General features: G+C 52.4%; 1 protein-coding gene across 2 annotated transcripts in view; it reads left to right on the plus strand.

Moving 5' to 3' along the window:
* Window positions 1-20,888, plus strand: part of SLC29A3 (solute carrier family 29 member 3) — a 43,085-nt gene extending 22,197 nt beyond the window's left edge. Inside the window, exons 3-7 of one of the 2 annotated variants that reach the window (XR_009535962.1) lie at window positions 2,894-2,976; window positions 9,929-10,155; window positions 14,358-14,520; window positions 18,510-19,520; window positions 20,493-20,888. Coding sequence is in view for 1 of the 2 variants with exons in the window: in XM_060125515.1 (XP_059981498.1) it covers window positions 2,894-2,976; window positions 9,929-10,155; window positions 14,358-14,520; window positions 18,510-19,161 (1,125 nt within the window). In the remaining variant the exon portion in view is untranslated. Of the gene's footprint in view, window positions 1-2,893; window positions 2,977-9,928; window positions 10,156-14,357; window positions 14,521-18,509 lie in introns of both variants that reach the window. The other variant, XM_060125515.1, reaches the window with a different exon arrangement.
* Window positions 20,889-21,911: the final 1,023 nt, after the last annotated feature.

Raw genomic sequence — 21,911 nt, forward strand, 5'->3', positions numbered from 1 at the left:
AGGCCAGGAGTCTGGGTACAGCCTAACCCAGTCTTCTGCTCAGGGTCTCACATGGCTGCAGTAAGGGGTTAGCCAAGGCTGCAGTCTCACTGGAGGCTCAGCTGGAGAAGGATCACTTCCAGGCTTACTTGGGTTGTTGGCAGAACTCAGTTCCTTGTGGTTGTAAGACTGAGAGCTTCAGTTTCTTGCTGGGTATTGGCCAGAAACCACTCTCAGCGACTAGGGGCCACCTGCAGTCGTTGCCACGTGGGTTTCCTTAGCCTGGTCCCCTGCCTTCTCCAAGCCATCAAGGGAGGAAAAAAAGAGTCCAGCAAGATGGGTACCACCATCTCACGTAACATAATCCCATCCACATAATTGTGTATACCTGTCACCTTTGCCATGTTCTGTCAGTTAGAAGCAAGTCCAGGCAGGTCCCAGCCACACTCAGCAGAGGGGATGATACAAGGGCATGAACACAGGAGGCTGGGATCATGGGGGCCACCCTAAGAGCCTGCCCACCACACCTCATTTTGCTAGAACTCTGCTTATAAGCAAAAGCAGCAAATAAGTAAAAACCACCACATGTTTGTATCAGGAATTAAGTTTAAAAAAAAAAAAAAAAAAGCTCTGTGGGATGTGCTGAGTCCACCTGTGTCACTAACCACAGCTCCCGGATCTGAACCAGTAGAAAGATGACCCAGGGTCAAGTCCATTCTTCCCCTGCCTCCGCGCCCCACCCTGCCCCCCGACCACGTGCCCTTTGTAAAGCAGAGAAATGGGCTCAATCAACAGAAGGGGGGTCCTAGCCTTACGCAGTTGTCAATATTTAAAAAGCTTTTCCAACATTAAAAGGAACTTCTTCTGCTTAAATATCAACAAACCAGAACATTGAATTACCTGGAAAATCCCCATTCCTAAAATGTTCAAGCAACCTGAGCCTGCTTGAAAAAACAAAGACAGAGCTTCTGCATCCCACGTGATGACCGTTTATAGAGTTGCCACAAAATGAACAGCCACTGAAGGAAGGCTGTCATGAGGAACTCAGATTTGGGGCAGTCCTGGCCCCCACCTGCAGCTATCTCTTCCTTGGGGCCCTTTTCCTTTGCTTCCAGCCACCCATCGCCTGCCTGGCCTCACCTACGCCCAGCCGCTATGTCAAGGAGTAATTGACTGAGTGCCTCGGACCAGTCCAGGCTCCACTGAACCCATCAGGCTAGGACAATGCGGTGGCCCCTCAAAGGAGGAAGGCTATTTCTAAGGCTCATGGTTGATGGACCACAGTAGCTGTGATTATCATTTTAATTACAAGGCCATCACAATCTTATATTCAGGGTGTGGATATCAGAGACCACAAAGCACTCTGCAGCCTTAAAAACAGACTGTGGAAACGGTCTGTGCTTCAGACTAGAAGTGGCCCATTATGACATCCTTCTTTCTTGGCCTCCACATTGCAGTCAGACTCTCCCGGAAAGGAAAGATCTTACCCTCCCTTTTAAGTTCTGACGCAAATCCCACCTCCTCTGGGATCTTTTCCCAAAACCATATTCATTGCCATTCTCTCCAGGACTCAGCCCCCTCGTCCTACTTCCCTACCCAGAACTCCCTTAGAACTCACTGTTCCTACCACTGATTTGACAACAACCCCCCCACAGAATTCTGACAGCTCTTCCTGCGGTGTTTTGAGACATTAAAAAACCTCACACTCTATCTTACACTCCCAATGGGACACCCCGTTCTTAACAGGGAAGAAGCATGTCTTAAACTCTGCAGAGATCCTACAATTGCCCGAGCTGTTTGCACATTGGCAAGATTTTTGCACACATTGTTCTTGGTACTTGGCACATTTGTACTCAAAATAATTCCCCAGTTAAGTTCAATTTTGTAAACTTTCCAGAGTACTCACAGCTCTTTTATTTTTTAGGGTAAAGAATATCATTCGTATAAAGCCCTTGTACTTGCACACGGTATGCTTAATACATGGAAGCTGTTTTCACGGCTTAGAAACCATTGTCATGACTGACCTGGGGTTCACGGTTTGACATAAAAGGACCAAAGCCAAGATGTGTCAGCCTTTCCAGTGTTTTGGCCTTTTGTTCGATACGTATATTGAGGGATGAGGTACACTCAGTAAAATCTACCCTAGTGAGTGGACAATTCCCTGAGCTTTGAAAAATGCATAAAGTTGCCACTCAGCTTCTTCAGCTGAAAGTTGCAGCACATTATAATCAGGAATCTTCGTCTTTTCTGTGGTCTCATGCACTCTTTGTCTATAATACTGTCGAGCTACTTCCAGGAAAATGCCCTTTTTCCTCATCTTGGCCAGACTAAGAGCCACTTCCCAAAGTGGCTTTGACCTTGGGTAGCAGCTCTATTGAAGGAGCAAATCCAGAGTCGGAACAGAGTTTCTCTGCAAGGATCAGGGCTCCATGTATTTCTAACAGGCCTCACTTGGTTGTGAGAATGTGAGAATGGGGATGAGTCATAACAAAACCCATCTGGATATCTCTGAAATCTGACAATGGGCTAAGACGACTGATAGGATAAAATTTTTCTTTAAACATACGTACATACAAGTCCTGTCTCCATTGCCTCAGACGTGGGTGGAACAGATAGGATGGGTGGGAGCATGGGCTGCAGAGCATTAGTGCAGGGACAAAGTCCTACCCTTCCTTACGTCCCCAGCACTTAGCACAGCTCATTGATGGTGTCTGTTGTGTGACCGAGTGAGTGGTCTTAGGTTAGAGATGGGGCAAGACCATGCCATCTCGGGGTGGACTCACCCATCACTCGTAGGTGTCTAAAGACAGTGGGGAGAAGACCCACCAAGAGAGGCCCTGTCCATGCTCTCAGGTGGGGCCCCTCCCCTCCATCCTGAGTGACCTCAGCGGACTCCTCACTTCTGTGATTGCAGAACTACTTTGAGAGCTACCTGGCCGTTGCCTCCACTGTACCCTCCGTGCTGTGCCTCCTGGTGAATTTCCTGCTTGTCAACAGGTAGGCCACTTTCCTCCCTCTCCCAGGCCCCTGACCTTCACCTCCAGCCTCATCCGCTCCCCTTTGGTCCACAGTTGCTTCTCTTCTGCTGGCTTACATGTGTCCACTAAAGTAGGAAGCAGGCAGTTCAGACTCCTCCATGAAGACTGAGAGTCAGATCGGTTACCTGGGGCCCTGCCTATGGAATGCCCGGTCAGGGAGCCACACACTGCCACATGGGGTCAGAGCTGACTGTCAACAGCTGCCTGGGCCGCAGGGACACCACAGATGGTGGGTGGGGCCCGGGGAGCAAGGTTTGTGGAGGCTGGTCTTTCAAGCCTTTCTGAGAGCCGTCGAAAGTTAAGAGCCTGGGGACTTCCCTGGTGGTCCAATGGTTAGGACTCTGTGCTTCCAACGCAGGGGCCACGGATTCGATCCCCGGTCTGTCAGGGAACTAAGATCCCACATGCCACGTGGAGTGGTCAAAAAAAAAATCAGAGCTAGAAGTTAAGAGGCTGGCAGCCCACCACCCTGGCTCTCACTATATGGGAACGGGTCCCTCAGTGCTCAGTGCCAAGCTGGTAACAGCAGCTCATGAGTCGGCCGCCTATGGGGGTGGTCAGTGGGCGACTTCTGGCACAGCATTTGTGAAGGGTGGGGTGCGCTGTGGAAGAAGGAATGACTTAGGAGATAGCCCGTGGCCCTTTCACCCCACTGGGTGACTGGTACCAGCCGTTCTCCATTTAGGTTCACAGGGGTAACAGCCTGAGCTACTTTGCCTGCATTTCCCCTAAGCTATCATTAGCTGGTAAAGGTAGCTACATTGTGATTCAGAAACTTGGGCATCTCTTGGGCACGGCCTACTGAAGCCTTAGGTCGCTGGTGGCAAGCCTGTTTTACCCCACTCTGCTCAGTTTGTAGTGACTACCTGGATCTCTGCTTGAACAGGATTCTACGGCAGGTCTGACCTCAGCGAGTGTGCTGTGATTACTGATGTCTCTTCTGAGTCCAGGAGGAGAGAGGGCAGCGCATGTGCCTCAGGTGTGCTAAGCCTGAATAGACCAGTCTTTCCAAGCATATTGTGTTGTGGGGTTATTCCAGTGATCTGTCGTTGCAGAAAAATGATCCCAGAGCGTGGTGGCTGAGCACACTACCACCGTCTCTCACGGTCCTGGGAGGCAGCAGGCTCAGCCGGCAGCTCCGGTTGGCCCTCCCTCATGCCGCTGTAGACAGCTGGGGCCTCCGCGGGGCACCTCTCTCTCTGTCTGTCTCTGTCCCTCCCCTCGGTCTCTCGCAGGTAGCAGGACTTTTCATGTTGTGGCTGAAGAGCAGGCGCTCCGAGAGAGCAAGGCAGAAGCTGCATGGTTTTGGTAACCTAGTCTCTGCAGTCACATACTGTCCCTTCTGCCCACTCAGTTTTAAGGGACCAGGGACCGCACCTTTCAATGGAAGGAATGTCAAAGAATTTTGCACGCCTCTTAAAACCAAAGTGAAGGCTGGACGAGCAAGAGGGAGGATGGTCTGAGACGGTCTGGGGGCCGAAAGCTAGCTGGCCCCTAACCTGCCTGCTCTTGCCTGTCCCTGGCACACGGGGCTACGGTCAGTGTCCTGGCAGGAGGAACGCAGCCTCCAGAGATCACGCCCAGAAGGAGGCAGGGGATGGAGTTATGAGCAGGGTAGAGCTGGGTCCCTGGCAGTGACTCAGAAGAGAAGGCATGAGGAAAGGAAGGGCATGCAAGAAGAGGACGACAAGGAAGAAGTGACGGAGCCATGGCGGTGGGCAGTCCCTCGGCCTCTCACCGCCCTGTCTCCTTTCCAGGCCCCTATCATGATCCTCTGTCCAAAGTGGAGGTCAGGAGATGTGCGCAGGACCACAGTGCCAGGAAGGGCTGGCCTGAGCTGGCGTCTTACCTGGCACTGCCCCCTCTGTGGTCGTGAGGTCCAGCAGGCCGGAAGCCAGCCGGGACCGGGGATCAGCGGCAGCGGGGAAGGCCCAGCCTCAGGGCCCTGGGCGAATAATAATCTCTGATCATCGCAGTTAACATTCCCAGTACTCTTAGCCCTCGGAGGCATTATCTCCTTTACTCTGCAGTGGCCAAGAGCAGCACATTTATTCCCCTGTTTTACAGATGGGCCAACAGGCTGACAGGTGACCTGCCCAAGGTCATGTGGCTATTAAGAGGTTGGAGGCAGGATTGGAACTGGGACCCTTCTCCCCCCACATCTGTGCGTGGAACCTCTGGGCCCCCTGCCGCCTAGTTCTCCAGCTTCGCGGGACCCCTCCCTGCAGCCAGAGCCGCATCTCAGGCCTTATAAGCGGGAGCCCATTTCTGCCCTGGCTTCAGGCTACTGGAGGGAAACAGGTGGTGAAGAAGGTCTGGGTCTGTCTGCAGTAGGCACTGCCCTCCCGAGGATGGCTGGGAGCTGGCTCTGAGGGCTCAGTGTTACAGGGCGTCCTCCAGAAGGGTCCTGCCCACGCCAGGGCCTGCCTGTGCCCTTTCCCGGCTCCAGGAGAGGGGTGAGGGCCATGTGGAAAATGCTCCCAGCCTCTGTCTGTTTCTGGACTGTGGGAAGATGGTTTGGAGCTAAGCTGTTTTCTGTTTAATGTGCGAGATTGAAATGTCCCCTTTTCTCCCCCCTGGAGAACCCTGGCTTATCTAAGCGGCTCATCCACAATCGCCAGGTGTTTTATTATGTTAAATCTGTAGCGTCATAAATACTTATGAGGAGGATTTACATTTTGGAGACTTAGGAAGAAATCAGTCCCCTGGGGTCCTGAGCCCTCGTGAGCAAGGGAGGGAAGCTGGCAGCCTGGGTGCATCTGGCAGCCCTCTCCAAGAATCTCATATCAGTATGACCTGCCCCAGGGTCCCAGGGCTGGAGCTGTCACTTCAGACGTCCCCTGTGCCGGAGCAGAGCCACCAAGCCTAGGGCAGCACTTGTCTAGACTTTCCCTAAAATCCCCAGTGTTACCACCCCCCGGGCCGCTGTCCAGGTGGAAGAAGCAGAGAGTAAGGCAGTGTGCCCCGTTAGTGGATGTGGGGTGGACTTGCAGGGGCACGTTTTATGAAGCTTTACAAGCACTGACAGTAGCCCCAGGCAAGATCCCTGAGGGCTTGGAGCCCCTGCAGGGAAGCTCCAGCTGAGAATGGGTTCTGCAGCTGGCAACTAGCTGGCGAGGAGGAGACCTGTGCAGGTGAGGGATGTGATGGGGGGGGCGCAGAGGCAGAGCTGGGAGCTGCGTTGCTTTTGTGATGCACTTGGTGTTTACCTCCTCCTCTCTCACTCTGCCCTCCTCTCCCTGCCCTGGGGGTGCCTGGGTAAGAAGTCCCCCAGCTCTCTCCAAAGCAACCTTCCTGTTCAGGCAACTACTTAACCTTGTTTTGCCAGGCACAGAGAGCTTCTGGGGTGCCAGCAGCATTCCTGGGGGGACCTTTCCTGCGTTGCATCTGGGAGGAGGTGGTTGGAGACAGAGGCCATTCCCAAGGCTGGCTGGGATCGCTGCTGCTGTTTCCAGCTGTCTCCCTGCCATGCTGAGGGGGTCAAAAAGCAGAGCGTGAAGGGGAGCTTGAGGCCCAGCGTGCACTGCTGGGACCCCTTAGTTACCAATCTGTGCATCCAGCAGGTGTTTACCAGGTGCCTGCCAGGCCCTGTGCCAGCCCTGGGGGTGAGAACGAGACGGGCCCTGTCCCTGTGCTGCTTCTCACGTCTCCTAGTCTGTCCTTCGCCTTCTTCTTGCCCCAAGGAACTGCTAAAACTTTGGGGCATTAGTCCCCAGCCTTTCTCTCCACTTGAATTTTTTCAGATTTAGAAGCATAAACTGGAAGAAACCTGAACTTTTTCTTGTCCCACCTCTTCTTTTTCAAGGAAACTGAGGCCCAGAAAGGTTGAATATTTGCCTGGGGTCACACAGTGAATTGGTGGCAGAGTTGGCAGGGTTTCTGTCTCTGGACTCAGGCTCTGTGCCCCTGTGGCTCTTATCTTTGGGGTGGGTGGGGAAGCTGCAGCTCCTGGGAGAGAGTTGGGCGGGGGCGGGGGGTGGCTCTGTGTGACAGGGTTGAGTGTGTAGCATCACCCTGAGCATCAGAGTAAGGCCTGACCACCAGCCTTCAGGGCACCTGGTGTGCATTTAAAATAGATACTCAGGGGCCCCTGGGGTCCAGGTGCTCACCTGACTGCCCACCAGCTCCTGCCCAGGCCAAGTCCCCTGCAGACCCTGGGAAGATGTGTCTTGATGTGGAGTTTCTCAGAAACAGACCCTGGACCAAGGATTCAAGTGCAGGTAGTTTATTTGGGGGGCCACAGTAGGAGAAGGGGGGAGACTGGGAAGGGATGGCAGCCAATAAAGGAAGCCTTATCAAGCCAGCTCCCATAGAAGGTGACCGAGCTTCGGCTGCTCGGAACTCCGGCAGCCAGTGTGGAACACACCTGGGAGCTGGGGTATTTATCCACCTGCTTCCCCATCATTGGCTGAAGGCTGTTCTTGGGAGGTGTTAATCAATCACCTGTCACTTGCAACCTGCTTCCTGGTAAGAGGGGAGGGCAGGAGGGCAGGGCACCCATTGCTCAGAGGTGGAGTCTCTATGTCGCTCCCCAACTGGAAACCCTGATGTGCCTCTACGTGTTGGTTGGCACTCTTAGTAACAAAGGAAAGAGACACAAAAAGGATTTTCTCATTCTTTCCTCAGAAAATGAAAGTCAGGGCTGCCTCCATTGCTGGATCTAGGGGAGTATAAACGTCCTTCTCATCCGCCGGCCCTGAGCTCTGTGTGTGCCTACTTGGCTTCATCTCGGATGTGGCCTCTCCCCATGCAGCTGGCCAGATAGGGACCAGCAGCCCCCGACACAGTCCTGGCAGAGACCCAGCTTCTCTCTACCTTTGAGTCCCAGCGATGACTGACTGGCCCTGCCTGGGTCACGTGCTAACCCCTAACCCAATCCAGTGGCCAGAGGTATGGGTGGGATGCCCTGATCACCCCAGACCAGGTCATGTGCCCTCATTTGTGGATGGGTTGGTGTGGACAGTTTGACCGTCCACCTCCGCAGGACAACTTGGCATGGAAGGAGTGCTCTTGGTGGGACGGATGCTGGCAGACAAAGCCTGCATGCCCACTCCACTCCCCACTCTGAGGAGCAAGTCTTGGCACTTATCAGTTGGACCAGGCCCTCCAGGGTGGGGCTTCATGTCTGTCTGGTATCCTCTGCTCTCAGTGTCACCTGCAGCCAGAGTCCATTTTAATTCCCTGAGTGTGCTAGGCTCTCCCTCACAAGATATGTGCACTCACATCCAGACGTCCCTTACGCTCCAGCTTAGGTATCACCTCCAAAAAACCTATGAGATGCTCAGAGTGGGTGTCGTGCCTCTCAGACGTGCCCAGGATGCCCTATGGCCCTGCTGATGGAGCACTTTGCACCCTGGAGCAAAATGCCTGTCCCTCGTCTGTCCTGTGTCCCGGGCATCCAGCCCAGCGCTGGACACACAGTAGTTGGCCAGTGTTATCTGTGGAATGAACACACCAGAGAGGACGCGCCTCAGCAAGACAGCCATGGGCTGGGGCTCAACAGACCTGGGTCCTCATCCCAGCTCCTCACACCACAACCTTGAACTGTCCCTTCACTACCTCGGGCTTCCTTCTGCCCCTGACACAGCCCAGGCAGCACCTGCTCTCCCTTCAGCCAAGGATAGGAAGGAAACTCAAATTAGCCTGGGGCCACAAAAGCATCTTGAAAAACTCCGTTCTTGCTTTTCATGCTCATCATTTGACACCTCTTTATGTATGTATATATTTTTTTCTACCTTTCATGTCTTTCTTTTTTTATCCAAAAGAAATTTGTATATAACTAATCTGGATTTTCTCCCAGCCGCCACCCACTGGTTAGCAGGAAAATTAACTAAACATCCAATCTGGTTTAAAGCTTAGTCTAATCTGATGATTTAAACAGCCTCTTTAGATGATGTTCTCCCTCCCTGCAATAAAAATGCAGTTTCACAGAGAGCTAGGCTTCCCTGCTTCTCCCTGCAGGACGGTGTCTGGGCAGGTTGGAGGCTGGGAGAGGCGTAAGGCTTACATGCAGGAGTGGGGTTGGATGGGGGTAGCTGGCTCTAGCTTGGCGTCAGCTGCTGCCCATGACAACTGAGACCATCACAGGAGCCTCCTTCTGCCCTGGCCACCTGTTCTGGGCCACCCATATTCCCTTCATTCCCAGGGAGGCAGTAGAGTGTCGTTCTGAGAGCACAGGTGGGAGCAGCTGACTGACCTTGGGCAAGTTGCTTAGCCTCTGTGACCTCGGTTTCCTTATCTGTATATGTGGGGTAGGTAAGAATACCTGTTTTGTGGAACTGGTGTGAGAATTCAACAAGTTAGCATTTAGAAACCACTTAGAAGAGTACCTAGCACAAATGAAGTACAATCTCAGTGTTGGCTTTGATGACGACAGTGATGGTGATGATTTTCTTCTCTTCTCCCTTCTCTCCCTGCCACTGCTAAGTTTTGGGGGAAGGAATCCCAGTGGGTGGTTGTTCTGTTTAAGCACTAGACAAAGCCAGTGGGAGCTCATCCCCGTGGCAGGAGGAACGGGGGTCTTGCCTCAAGAGCCCTCATCTCCTGTCCTTGAACCTCACAGCAAGATGAAAAGAAGCAGCATTTGAGAACATTTGCCCTGAGCCGGGTACTGCTGCCTGACTCTATACACTCCCCGCCAGAGATCCTCACAACCACACCTTCAGGTAGATTGATTCTCCTTTCTTTTGTACAGATGCAGAAGCTGAAACCGGAATGATAGAGTCACTAATCCAAGTCCACACAGGACTGTGAGCCAGGAAGGCAGGATTTAGACCCAGGCCTCCTGACTGCAGAGTGCACGGTCCCAGCCACTGAGCACACCTGCTTCCCTTAAGAATGTTCACCAACCCCAGCCTGGCATGGGAGGCCCGAGGGGGGGTCTCTAACCGCTTCTGGTATCCTCGCCTTAGGGTTCCGATTCATGTCCGCGTGCTGGCCTCGCTGACTGTCATGCTGGCCATCTTCGTGGTGATGACCGTGCTGGTGAAGGTGGACACCTCCTCCTGGACTCACAGCTTCTTCGCCGTCACCATTGTCTGCATGGCGATCCTCAGCGGCACCTCCACCATCTTCAATAGCAGCGTCTTCGGCATGACTGGTTCCTTCCCCATGAGGAATTCCCAGGCACTGATATCAGGTGAGAGCTGGGGTCCAGACAGCTGAGCAGGTCAGTCTACTTGGGGGTTATTGGAAGGAGCCAGAGGTGAGCATGTGGTAGCCCTTCCAGAAAAAGAAATGAGTGTTAGTTGTGCTTCCATGATCTATTATTGTGTAACAAAGCACCCGAAAACTTCTTAGTGCCTTAGAACAATAAGAATCATTTCTTTGGCCCATGTATCTGCAGTTTGGGTAGAAGTTCGCAGGGACAGCTTTCCTCCTCTGCTCCACGTGGCATCAGCCAGGATAGCTCGCCTGGAGCTGGAGGATCCACTTTCAAGATGGTGTGCACACCCAGCTGGTGTGGTGGTGCTGGCTGTTAGCTGGAAGCTCAGCTGGGGCTGGGGCTGGGGCCAGGGTTTCTCTCCATGTGGTCCTCACCACGGCTGCCTGGGCTTCCCCATAGCATGGCCTCTGGGTTGCAAGAACAAGCATCCCAAGAGGCCCAGGCAGAAGCATTATTTCTTTTTATGACTTAGCCTTGAAAGACATTTGGGGCACTTCCACTATAGCCATAAGCCTACCTGGATTCACGGGAAGAAAACACAGACCCACATATCTCAGTGGGTGAGTATGAAAATCATACTGTAATGGGAGGGGAGACATAGTTGCAGCTCCTTTTGGAAAATACAGTCTGCCTACCAAGTGCGTTTCCTGAACCAGCGTTCCTTTCTTTCCCTGTCTCCTCTCCTCCTTTCCCTCCTCCTGTCCCCTTTCCTTCTCGTTATTTTTCCTTTCCCTTACCTTTTCCTCCTTCTTTTCTCCATCTTTTCTCCCCTCTATCTGTATTTCCTTCCTCTGTAATTTTGTAGAAGACCTACTATGTGCCAGGGATTCAAAGATGAACAAGGTTCAGCCTCCCAGGAGCTGATAGCCTAGTAATAAACTTCTCTGTTACCCTGAACTTTGGCATTTTACGGGGCTGCTGACATGACTTGGGCTGACCCCTTTAACTAAAATTTTGATCCTAACCTAAGCCTGTTGCCTAGACCTTAGCAGTTCTGTTCTCTCATCCAAATGTCTCAACAAGATAAAAAGGAGCTGGGTCAGGAAGAATCTGTGCTTTCCCAGGAGACCACCATCCCTTACAGCAAGATTGGGAGCTCAGCTGCTCTGTTCAGTGTCTCTGCATGTCCATGTTGTGTGAAGGGGTGCAGTAAGCATTTGCCCACTTGAGAAGCATTTTGCGAAGAATCTACTCTGTGCCCATTAATTGATAATGCCAAGTAATATGTGACAGGGATGACAAATACCTGGACAAGTGTATATCTCCTGCCCGTTCCCACACCAGTGCCAGACATCACTAATCGATCTGTATCTTTCCTCCTAAGCGTCTAAGTCCTTCTCAACATAGCACTGGAGACACTTACTGTCAACAGATCAGAGTTCAGATTTGAGCTCAAATCTGTTTGCCATTTTTGATACAAGATTAGGCTTCTGGCTGTATCCTCAGAGAAACCCTTGGGCGTAAAGTAAAATAAAAGTGGACTCATCGCTAAGTTTCCTGAGTACAATCAACATGCCCCTAGCAGTGCTTCAAGAAGGGCATGCCTAAGCTGAGGGAAGTGGCCACTGAACACTGGATTTAATCCCTTCTGTCATCCTGGTCTCTTGTCCCCTCATCTCCCTCCGTCCTGCTAGAGGATTTTTCAATATAACAACCTTGCTGGCTCTCTCTCCAGGAGCCAGTGACCAAACACACCGATATGTTGGCAAGGCGCCCTTCAGGTTCATCTGGCCACCTGCGAACCTTCCAGAGAAGGAGACTCTCCCGTGCATTTTTAAGAAAGTCCATTGTTGAAAAAGTAGAGAAATCTAGTACTCACACTTCAGTATTAATTACGCTGGGCCCTAAGCCGTTGTCACCACTGTGTGCAGTTCCCAGTGGGCACCCATCACCCTGGAAGATGTGAGGTGTCCCGATCTTCCAGAGGCCTCAGTGCCACTCACCAGCCCCCGTTGTTTTTCGTCCAGAGGAGCCCATCTGTGAATTCTGTGTGTGTTGGCATCTGAGGAACAATTCATTTGTTTTGTACTGGTGTTTTTTTTTAAGTCCCTCGTTTGCATGTATTTCCATAACTGATGAGATAAAAGTAGGGAGTCATGAAGGATGAGCTCCCGGAGGCCTGGTTTGTTGTTGATGATAATATTATAAATCTCTACAAGTTGGGAAGAGAGAGAGGAAAATCAACAGGCAGTGATGTTAAGATCTCTTCCTCAGGGCAGCTAGGGAATGTCTTACGGAGTTTAACTCCAGTTCTTACAAATCACCCAGGTGGGGATTACCGCTTCTCAGAAGTTGGCACCCTCTTGGCAAAGAGTTTACCCTGTTGTTGCTGTTTTGATGTAGGAAGGACAGAAATAACCAAACACCTAATTGGGAATCTGAGAGGATGTCTATGGCACGTCTCAGTACCAGACCCTGTCCCGCTTTACATGTTAATGATCCTCTTAATCTTCGTAACAGCCCTAAGAGGTGGGTTTTAACATCCCCATTTTACAGATAAGGAAACGGAGGCACAGAGAAGTTAAGTGACTTGCTGAAGGTCACACACGTAGAAGTGGTAGAGCCAGGGTTGGACTCGGATGTTTTGATTCTAGAGTCTGTGCTAGAATTGAAACATCGCTATGCTAACTTTCATTTCCTTGCCCTCCTCTCAGATCCCAGCCTCTGGCCCCACCCAGGCTAATAGAACTCATATTGAGAAGGTTGGGGAGAAAAAGAGCCACAGAGGTGTCAGTCAGAGTGTGGGTGAGGCAGCGAGGATGGGCATCGTGGTGGACGAGGGCCCAGCTGTCCCTCTCCCACCTCTGCTCTGTGCAGCAATGGGCAGTGAGGTGGTACCTGGTCAGACCTGCCAAGTAATGATGAAGCAGCTCGTGCCCACACGGACCAGTTGGCTGTTTGCAGTCAGTGGCCCTCTTGCCTCCTTGAGACTCAGTATCCTGATCCTCTAACGCAGGCAAATCCATCCGTGCAGCCGGACAGTCCTGTATTCACAGGCACTTACTGTGTTGATCCTATTGGATGCGTCCATTGTTTTTTCCATTCACTGTTTCCATTTCCATCCCACTGTAGTCTCATGGGAGGGACAGGACAAGTGTGAGTCCCATCTTCCAGGCAAATAAACAGGCTGAGAGGAGTAATGGTCTGCTCACATGTGACCATGTATAAGCTCTGACTCGTGGCCAGCACCAGTTGACCACCCACGGTTGTGAGGGTTCAACAGAGAAGTAAGACACATGGCCTGCCTCCCAGAAGTGACTGTGTGATTGTGGTGAAGAAGGGGGCTGACATTTGTAGAAAGCCTGCTGTGTGCTGGGCTCTTTCTAAACATCATCTGATTCAGTCCTTGCTCTGCAAGGCAGGTGTCATTGTCCCCATTTTACAGATGAGCAAACTCTGGTCCCAAGAAGTCATGTTGCCCCCAGGTCACAGCGAGCAAGTGGCAGAGTCAAGGGTCAGATGTGCATCTGCTTGGCTCCTGGACCCATGGGTCCCCTCGGCTGGGTTGTGCCGCCTCTTCTGTTAGGCAGCAGAGAAAGATGTGGTGGCACGCGGTCACCTGGGCCACGTGCCGAAGCCCTCGGCAGGAGAGCACATTCCATGTGGTGGGGCAGTTGCGTGCATGGGAGTGTGTGTATGAGTTTGGGGTAGCATGGTGTGTGAGTATATAGGAGTGTGTTACTGAGTGTGTGTGTGTGTGACAGTGTGGTTTGTGACTGTGTGTCGGTGGGTGTGTGTGTGAGAGCTTGTAGTCTATGTGTGTGTATGTGATTGTGTGTGTGTTAGTGAGCGTGCATGCGTGTTCACACGTGTATGGTGCACAGCGGCCGGGGGGTACAAGGTAAGCTCCATGAGCTCCTGGGTGACTTTCTAACCGGTAAGGACTCCCCAGATCGGCTGGCCTCACTCGAGGCAGCGGGGAGCCTGTGCTCGGACAGGCCGGAGCCTCTTCCATGCCCCTTGGAGAAGAGCTGGGCTGGGGATACCCTCGCAGAGTCAGAAAGCTCACGGCTGCAGGACCCTCCGGGTCTGCCAAGGCCTCGCCGTACTGTGAGAACAGCAGCGTTCTTCTCAGCAGGGACAGCGTGGAGCTGGAGTGGAGCACGGGCGGGCCCGAGAGGCAGGGAGGACGGGCCCGCCCTGACCATCCGTGGGGGGTCCCACGCTCTCTGCAGGAGGAGCCATGGGGGGCACCCTCAGTGCCGTGGCCTCGCTGGTGGACCTGGCGGGGGCCAGTGACGTGACGGACAGCACCCTGGCCTTCTTCCTGACGGCGGACGTCTTCCTGGCGCTCTGCATCGGGCTCTACCTGCTGCTGCCGCGGCTGGACTACGCCAGGTGAGGCCCACGCTAGCTCTCTGCGGCATCCTTCTCTCATGTATGCTTATACCTTTATCCTGTCTGCTTGAGTTCTTCTATCCTCTAGCTAGAGCCCATGTTCGTTTCCTGGTTTACTGCCTGTCTCCCCGCTGGAGTGTGACCTCCCCTGAGGGCAGAAATAGAGTGGGTTTTGCTCTCTGCTGTATCCCATGCCTCGAGCTGTGCCTGGCTTGTAGTCGTTGCTCAGTAAATTGGCTGGGCCGTTGGACATGAGAAGTTGGCTTTGCGTAGCAACCCCAAGCAGCTGAGCCCCCGGAGTCTGCGTGTTTTCCGTCAGAGAGGGCAGGTGGCGGAAGTGGGACCTGAGGAAGGATAATGATGAAGAGTAGCTCCTTGGGCTGCGCACCTCCCCTGCTCCTGCTCTGTGCTCAGCCCGGCCTCACGGGGCTTCTTAAAGCTCACACACCCACTTCTCATGGCGGGCAGCACTGTGACTTATCGTAATTGTGCCCGTTCACACATGAGAAAACCAGGCTCAGAGAGGCTGAATTACTTGCCTGAGTCCCACAGCCCGTCGGCAGCAAAACCAGCACTGGAGCCCAACTCCAAACCTCTGATTCTAACCCCCGGCTCTCGGGGCCTCTCGACCCTGCAGGACCGCTTTCCTCGCCTTAGTCTCTCTCGCTGTCTCTCTCCTTCCTCTTCCTTTTTTGCTTCCTGCTGCTCTTTAAAAAATGACCCGTGACTTTTTCTTGCTTTTTATTCTTTTCAATGCATTTTCATAACCATTGTCGTATTTGATATAGGAATGGCAGGAATTATATTCCCCCTTATACAGGTGACTAGACGGAGACAGAGAAGGCCAGGTGCTTGGCCTGTGGTCCCACAGCGTGCGAGCCACAGAGCTGGGCGAGAGCGCGGGTCCTGGCTCTGCCGGATCCACGGGAACCGATTTGGTGTGGGGGGCACTGAGCTGAGCAGTCCATTTTTTCCCCTTAGGATATATGACAGCCTTGTGCAGTTTTTACTGTATTTTCCCATTTTACCAATGAGGAAACTGAGGCTTTGGAGAGTTAACAGACATGCCCAGGTTTCTTACCTGGTGAGTCGTAGGTGGGCGTTGGAACCTGGAGCCGTTTCCCGGCTGCACCATTACCACTGCATCCTGCTGCACCCCTGGCTTGTGACGGCGAGGTCCTTCCTCACCACTGACTCCTCCTGTCCCTGTGAGAGTCGCCTCGTTAATCCCCAGAGCCCCCTGCCTTCACCAGAATCCTGAATCTGCCGGGGCAGGTTGCTCTCCCCAGTTAGAGGATTGTTGTAACTTCAGCTGGCCTCCGTGGCCTCAGGAGGATAACAGGGGACTGAGTGATGACACCATGTACCCCAGGTGGCTACAGACCTGAGTCTGCCCACCCCCTCCCTGCCCCTTCAGGGCTGTCATCAAACGCTATCCAGCTGTGCTCCACGATGATGCCCCTGTGACTCCTGGGGTCTGTCTGGCTCGCTGGCCCCCCAGCCCCTCATATGCTGCCTGACACCTTGTTGCTGCTGACTAAGTTATTTTGAGTCAATGAACAGAAGGCAGGAGGTTCGCACTACTCCTGCTGTTTCCCTGTGTCCTGTTTCAGGGAGCCTCGCGTGGGCTGTTTACACCGGGGTGGCCAACCTTCCTTGTTTGCCTGGGACTGAAGTCCCAGGGGTTCCCAGAACCGGGAGCTTTCAGTGCTAAAACCAGGATAGTCTCGGGCAAACCAGGACAGGTGGTCACCCTAGTTTTCAGTCTCACTTAAGCAAGCCAAAATCCTTTCCAGCTGAGCACGTGAGACAAGAGAACAACCCAGGGCTATGCCAGCCCATGGAAGTTTCTATTTCTTTGCATATTAACACTTGGGTCAAGGCTTCTGGGTTTACAGAAACCCATCTGAGGAAGGAGCTTTAGCGCTGTGCTCCCAGGGCTGCTCAAACTAAATCTTACTTAAAAGGGAGCCCATAGGTGCTGCACCCAGGAGGGCTGGGCTAGGCTGCCCCATCCCACTCAGGAGGAACTGAGCCTCACGCAGTGGCGGAAGCTGCTGACTGCGGTAGGGTGAGATGGGGCAGTTAGATTTGGACGAACTTACGAAGAAGAGCTTTGACCAGGAGAACTTGGTGGGCAGCTTCCTCAGAGCAGACTAAGGCAAGGACTTGATGCTGAGTAGAAGCAGAAGTAAGAATAGTCCTTTCTCTAAATAGTGATTGGGAAACAAGACAAGGTTTAAGACCGAAGTGCTCAGCTCAGCATTACATGGAAAAGTGATTCTGGGGAGGAGTCCTCGCACTGACTCGCTTATGGACAGTATGTAGGCTCTTAGGATGGGAAGGCTGGCAGGGATCTCAAACTACAGCTACAGAGCCCCTCCATTTTACAGAGGAGGAAACTGAGGCCCCGAGAGGGGAGTACCTGGCCTGAGGTCACAGTGGGGAGGCAGAAGTAGTGCTGAAACCAGAACCCAGCTATCACCAACCTGCTGTTCTCCCCGGCACCACACCAGTTCTTCTGTTTGAGATATATTAATACAATCAGCCCATGTCTCCTGGTTTTTAGGCACCCAAGGCCCAGAGAGGTTGAGTGACTCAGGAAAGGTCACACAGCAATGCAAAGAGACCCAAGCCTTTTCTACTCTGGTCAGAGTAGCAGAAATTGAAAAAATTGATCATATTCAGTGTTGAGTATATGCGGGAAAAGATACTTTTATAGGCTTATCAGTTCTTTCAACAATTACGTTTTGAAGGGTTATTGTGTGCCCAGAGATTTAGCTGGGAACAGCCAAATGTGTCTTTGCCCCAGAGAGCTGTCTTCTACTGAAGGAGACAGATGATAAACCAGTAAACCAACACAATCATTATAAATTGTGGTCAGTTCTTTTTAGAGAAACAGGTGCTCTCATGGAGATTGAAGGGTTAGGTTACTTTAGTTAGGGTAGGTAGGTGGTACAAAGCAGAGATAAATTGGTTCTCCCTATCTGGAGAGCAGTTTATCAATATCTATCAAAATTTTAAAGACACAAACCTTGTGATCCAGCAGTTCTTCTTCTAGAAATTTGCTCTACCGAAATACTAGTATATATGTGCAAGGATTTATGTATAGGGACATTCATTGCACCATTATTTGTAGTAGAGAAAAACTAGAGCTAACCTAAATGTCCAGCATTAGGGGAGCAGTTAAATTGTCTATCCATACCGTGAAATACTCTGCAGCAACAGAGACAGAGCCATCTGTCCCTGTGTGAAGGGATGGCCAAAAGATACTCTTCTTTAGGCAATTGTGTGTATACATTTATATATAATAGTTATGCATGCAGACAGTTATATAATGTATTTATATTGTGTTAGTTATACTGTTGCAAAAAGTTTTACAATATGTATAGTTTGATCCCACTTTTGCTTAAGAAACATAGCTGTGTGTGTGTGGTGTTTGCATGTGCATGGAACAATATACACCAGACTTTTAATGATCTGTATCTCTAAGGAGTGAGACCAGAGGTGGGAGGTGAGAGTTCTTGTTCTACTGTATCATTCCTCTTATGTATTATTTGGGTTTATTGCATCAAGCAGGTGTTACTTTTATAATTTAAGATTTTAAATTACTTTTACATTTGAAGAATAAATGCTACTTTAGCTCCACCTCTCCCCACCCCCAAAACCAAACAAAAATAAGTGAGTGAAGACTGGATCCCAGGCTCACCATGCGGTGGTCAGTGCTGGTCTCCTCTCTCCCTGCTCATGGCACGGCCAGCACCACAGAACAATGGGCTGGAGTCCAGCCTTACAGGCAGCTCCAGGACAGGAAGGCTGGGGATTGTGCAGGTCTCCCTCTGGCCACCCCGCAGCACACGTGTCATCTGAGGGCATCCTGGGGCTTAGGCTTTACATGCTGGACCTAAAGACCGTCCCCGGCCTTGTCTCTGAAAATCCCGAGTGACCCTGCTTTCCAGCCCCTCTTACCACCAGCCTCTCTCCTGCAGGTACTATATGAGGCCTGTCTGGCCGGCTGTGTTTTCTGGTGAAGAGCAGCTGCCCCAGGACTCCCCCAATCCCCCTTTGGTGGCCCCTGGATCCAGCGACTCCCAGACACCACCCCTCCGCCCCATCTTGAAGAAGACTGCCGGCCTGGGCTTCTGCATCATCTACCTCCTCTTCATCACCAGCCTCGTCTTCCCCGCCATCCTCAGCAACATCGAGTCCCTCAGCAAGGGCTCGGGCTCGCCGTGGAGCACCAAGTTCTTTGTCCCCCTCACCGCCTTCCTCCTGTACAACTTTGCTGACCTGTGCGGCCGGCAGATCACAGCCTGGATCCAGGTGCCAGGGCCCAGGAGCAAGGTGCTCCCCGGGCTTGTGCTCCTCCGGACCTGTCTCGTCCCCCTCTTTGTGTTCTGCAACTACCAGCCCCGCCTCCACCTGCACACGGTGGTCTTCCAGTCTGACGTGTACCCGGTGCTCTTCACCTCTCTGCTGGGGCTCAGCAACGGCTACCTCAGCACCCTGGCTCTCATCTATGGGCCCAAGATCGTGCCCCGGGAGCTGGCCGAGGCCACTGGGGTGGTGATGTCCTTTTACGTGTGCCTGGGCCTGGTGCTTGGCTCGGCGTGCTCTGCCCTGCTCGTGCACCTCATCTAGGAGGGGCGATGGCTAGACCTCGGTGCTGTGCGATGCCTGGGAGCCTCAGCAAGATGGGCAGGAAGTGCCAGGAGGGCCCAGGCGGCGAGCAGGAAGGGCTGGGGTTGGGCTCTGCAGAGCACAGATCACACCCGGGCCTCGTTGCTGCCAGGGAGCTGGGACCAGTGCTGTCGCCGGGACCAGGTAGACATTCCAGATACTTTGACAGATGTCCTGAGACGTTTTGAGGACCAAAGACACCTGAATAAGACACGGTTACAAGTTACACAGAAAGCTCCTGGCCGATGGGTGCTTTCTGCCTGTTGTTATTCCCTCTTGGGGAAGGTGTTGCCAGTGTTCGGCTCTTGAGTTGTTACAGGGTGAGTGCCAAGACCGTCTACAGGCCCTTTGCCTTCTCCCAGCCTTGCTCCTTCCAGCTGATGGCAAGATGCGAGACTCCTTAGCCCTCCCTACCCGGAGGAGGTCCCCCTGGTGTGGCCAGCCCTCAGGCCTAAGACCCAAGCCTGTGCAGACCTCCACTTTCCACCAACCAGACTGGGAACCCCGGGAAGACAGGCCTTCCAGGAGCCCTTCCTTCCCTGGACATGGGCTCCAGAGGGCCTCCCTGCTGTACCCAGGACCAAGCATGTCAGGCCTGGATTTCAAACAGGGATGCTTAAAGTGGTCTATGGCCTGGGTCAGGGCAGGGTTTAGTGTCCATGTTTACAGTATGTCAAGGCCATTGGTTCAAGGGCCTAATAAATACCTGGGTATTTAATGAAAGCCTTATTGGTGGCTGTTTTAGGGTCTTGGCAGGAAACAGCATACTCAAATTGAGTAATTTAAGGATATTTGAAGAGTGGGTGTAGGAACCGTAAGGGGTTATGCATTATATCCCAGAAGTACTGGGCTGGCCAAAAAGTGCTTTCGGGTTTCTCCGTAAGACGTTGGCCAACCCAATAGTAAGGCTGCTCTACCCCAGGCCTGAAGGGAGGGACATGTCCAGCCTGCTGTGACCCACAGGAGGCGTGTTCCCTCCTCCCGTCCATCTCCTCTGCGCCCCTGTGGACTGAGTCACAGCCAAGGAGCAGGCGGAAGATGGAGACTGGACTGGAGGGGCAGAGGGTGTCCAGAGGGGGCCAGTAGCCCCTTCACCTTCCTAGGTTGGTTTATTATGAACATCAGCTGAGCTCTGAAGCTTTAGTCAACAGAATTAGGTGTTGCTTTGTCCTGGTTTTTTCTGGACACAGTCGTATATTTTGTAGCTGTTGTTTCAAAAGGCAACCCCTCAGGTTCTGAGGCCTGCACACACTTGTGATTGCCTGACATGAGTAGTAATTTATATTTTTCAGGTTCCTTGAAGGCTCCCGCAAGGCTGTTCCTTGGGGGAGCAGGCTGACATGGGAATCCGAGAGAGGAAGGAACTAGATCAGACCAGGAGTTTTCTCAAGAGCTGTGCAGGAAGCACAGAGCTTGCCCCGAGAAGTGGCAAAACCCTGAGAGCCCTGAAGCAACCGCTCCTGCTCTGAAGCGCGCCGGATCCGAGATGTCCCGTGGACAGCTGATAGAGCTGGAAGCAGCCGGTAATCCACCCAGTGTCAGCAGCTGATGCTCCCCACCAACTCGGCTGGTACACGCTCCCTCTCTTTGGCCAGAGAATTGAAAAGGACACCCTTGAAAGGTTTTCTGAAACTTGATACTTGGGAAAAAAATTTTATTTTAAAAATAAATTCTCCCCTCCCCTTGCAGGAAGTTGAAATCTCCCCCTTGGTTTTTTTCCACTGACTTCAATGCTGTTGATCACTTGGGGCGTCTGTCTGGGAGGTGAGGTGACGCATCTCAACCTCAGGTATCTTATCAATGGGGAGCATGTCTGTTTTAAGGTACAACAGCGGTCTGAGCTCAGGGGTAGGGACCGCCCTGGAGCTAACAGAGGAGGAGGGCTGGGGGCCTCGCATGCTCTGTTGAAGGGGGGTAGCTTTCCCGTTAGTGAGTTGATTTGGAATCAGCGTGGAGTGAATGGGGAAGAGGGTGGCCAGCGTGATGATGCAGCGTTGAGGGGAGCTGAGGAGATGACGGGCTTGCAGTGCTAGCTGTGCTGCCGCGGCCGCTGCCGGAAGAGGGGCCGGCTGCTTGGCTGGTGGGAGGGTTATCCGGGCTTTTGCCCACTTTTCTTTGTTGCTCACTTTAGTGGGCATTTTGCAAAGGATCATTCCTTCTCAGGGAGGAAGGTAAATAAAAATACATCTCCAAGTAGAGGGGCAGACAGTGGAGTTCAGTCACCCTTGTCGCCCATTTATTGTAATAGCAGCTCATGGGGCTTGTCTGCTCTGGGTCTCAAGTCTCATGTGACCCCAGGAGGCTTGTGGAACTAGCTCACGTGTTTTGGGGCATGAACAAAACTTGCTAAAGAGAAGGGGATTTTTCAGTGAAAGAGATGGAGGAGAATCCCTGAAAGGTTGCCTTTGTCTGGTAGTACTCTGATTTAATCCCAAGTGGCAGCTTTTAGTGCATGCCCTTGTGTATTTCCATGCCATACACGTCTTCATTTTCCTCCTTTCATTCAACAAAGACAGCTAGAGGCAGCCAATTGACTCTTTAACTAGTGGGTTCCTACATGCATGGGGACACGAGGAGGCTCGAGCCGGGTGTGGGTATTATTAGCAAAGCCCATTCATTCTGCTGTCTTCAGCCCAGTGCTCCTGAGAACACTCGGGACCCTCTAATCAGCTTTGACGTTATGTGAGGGGGGGTTACTGCAGGGTCCTGGC

Source organism: Lagenorhynchus albirostris, chromosome 16 (assembly GCF_949774975.1).
Source record: "Lagenorhynchus albirostris chromosome 16, mLagAlb1.1, whole genome shotgun sequence".
Classification (NCBI taxonomy): Eukaryota; Metazoa; Chordata; class Mammalia; order Artiodactyla; family Delphinidae; genus Lagenorhynchus; species Lagenorhynchus albirostris.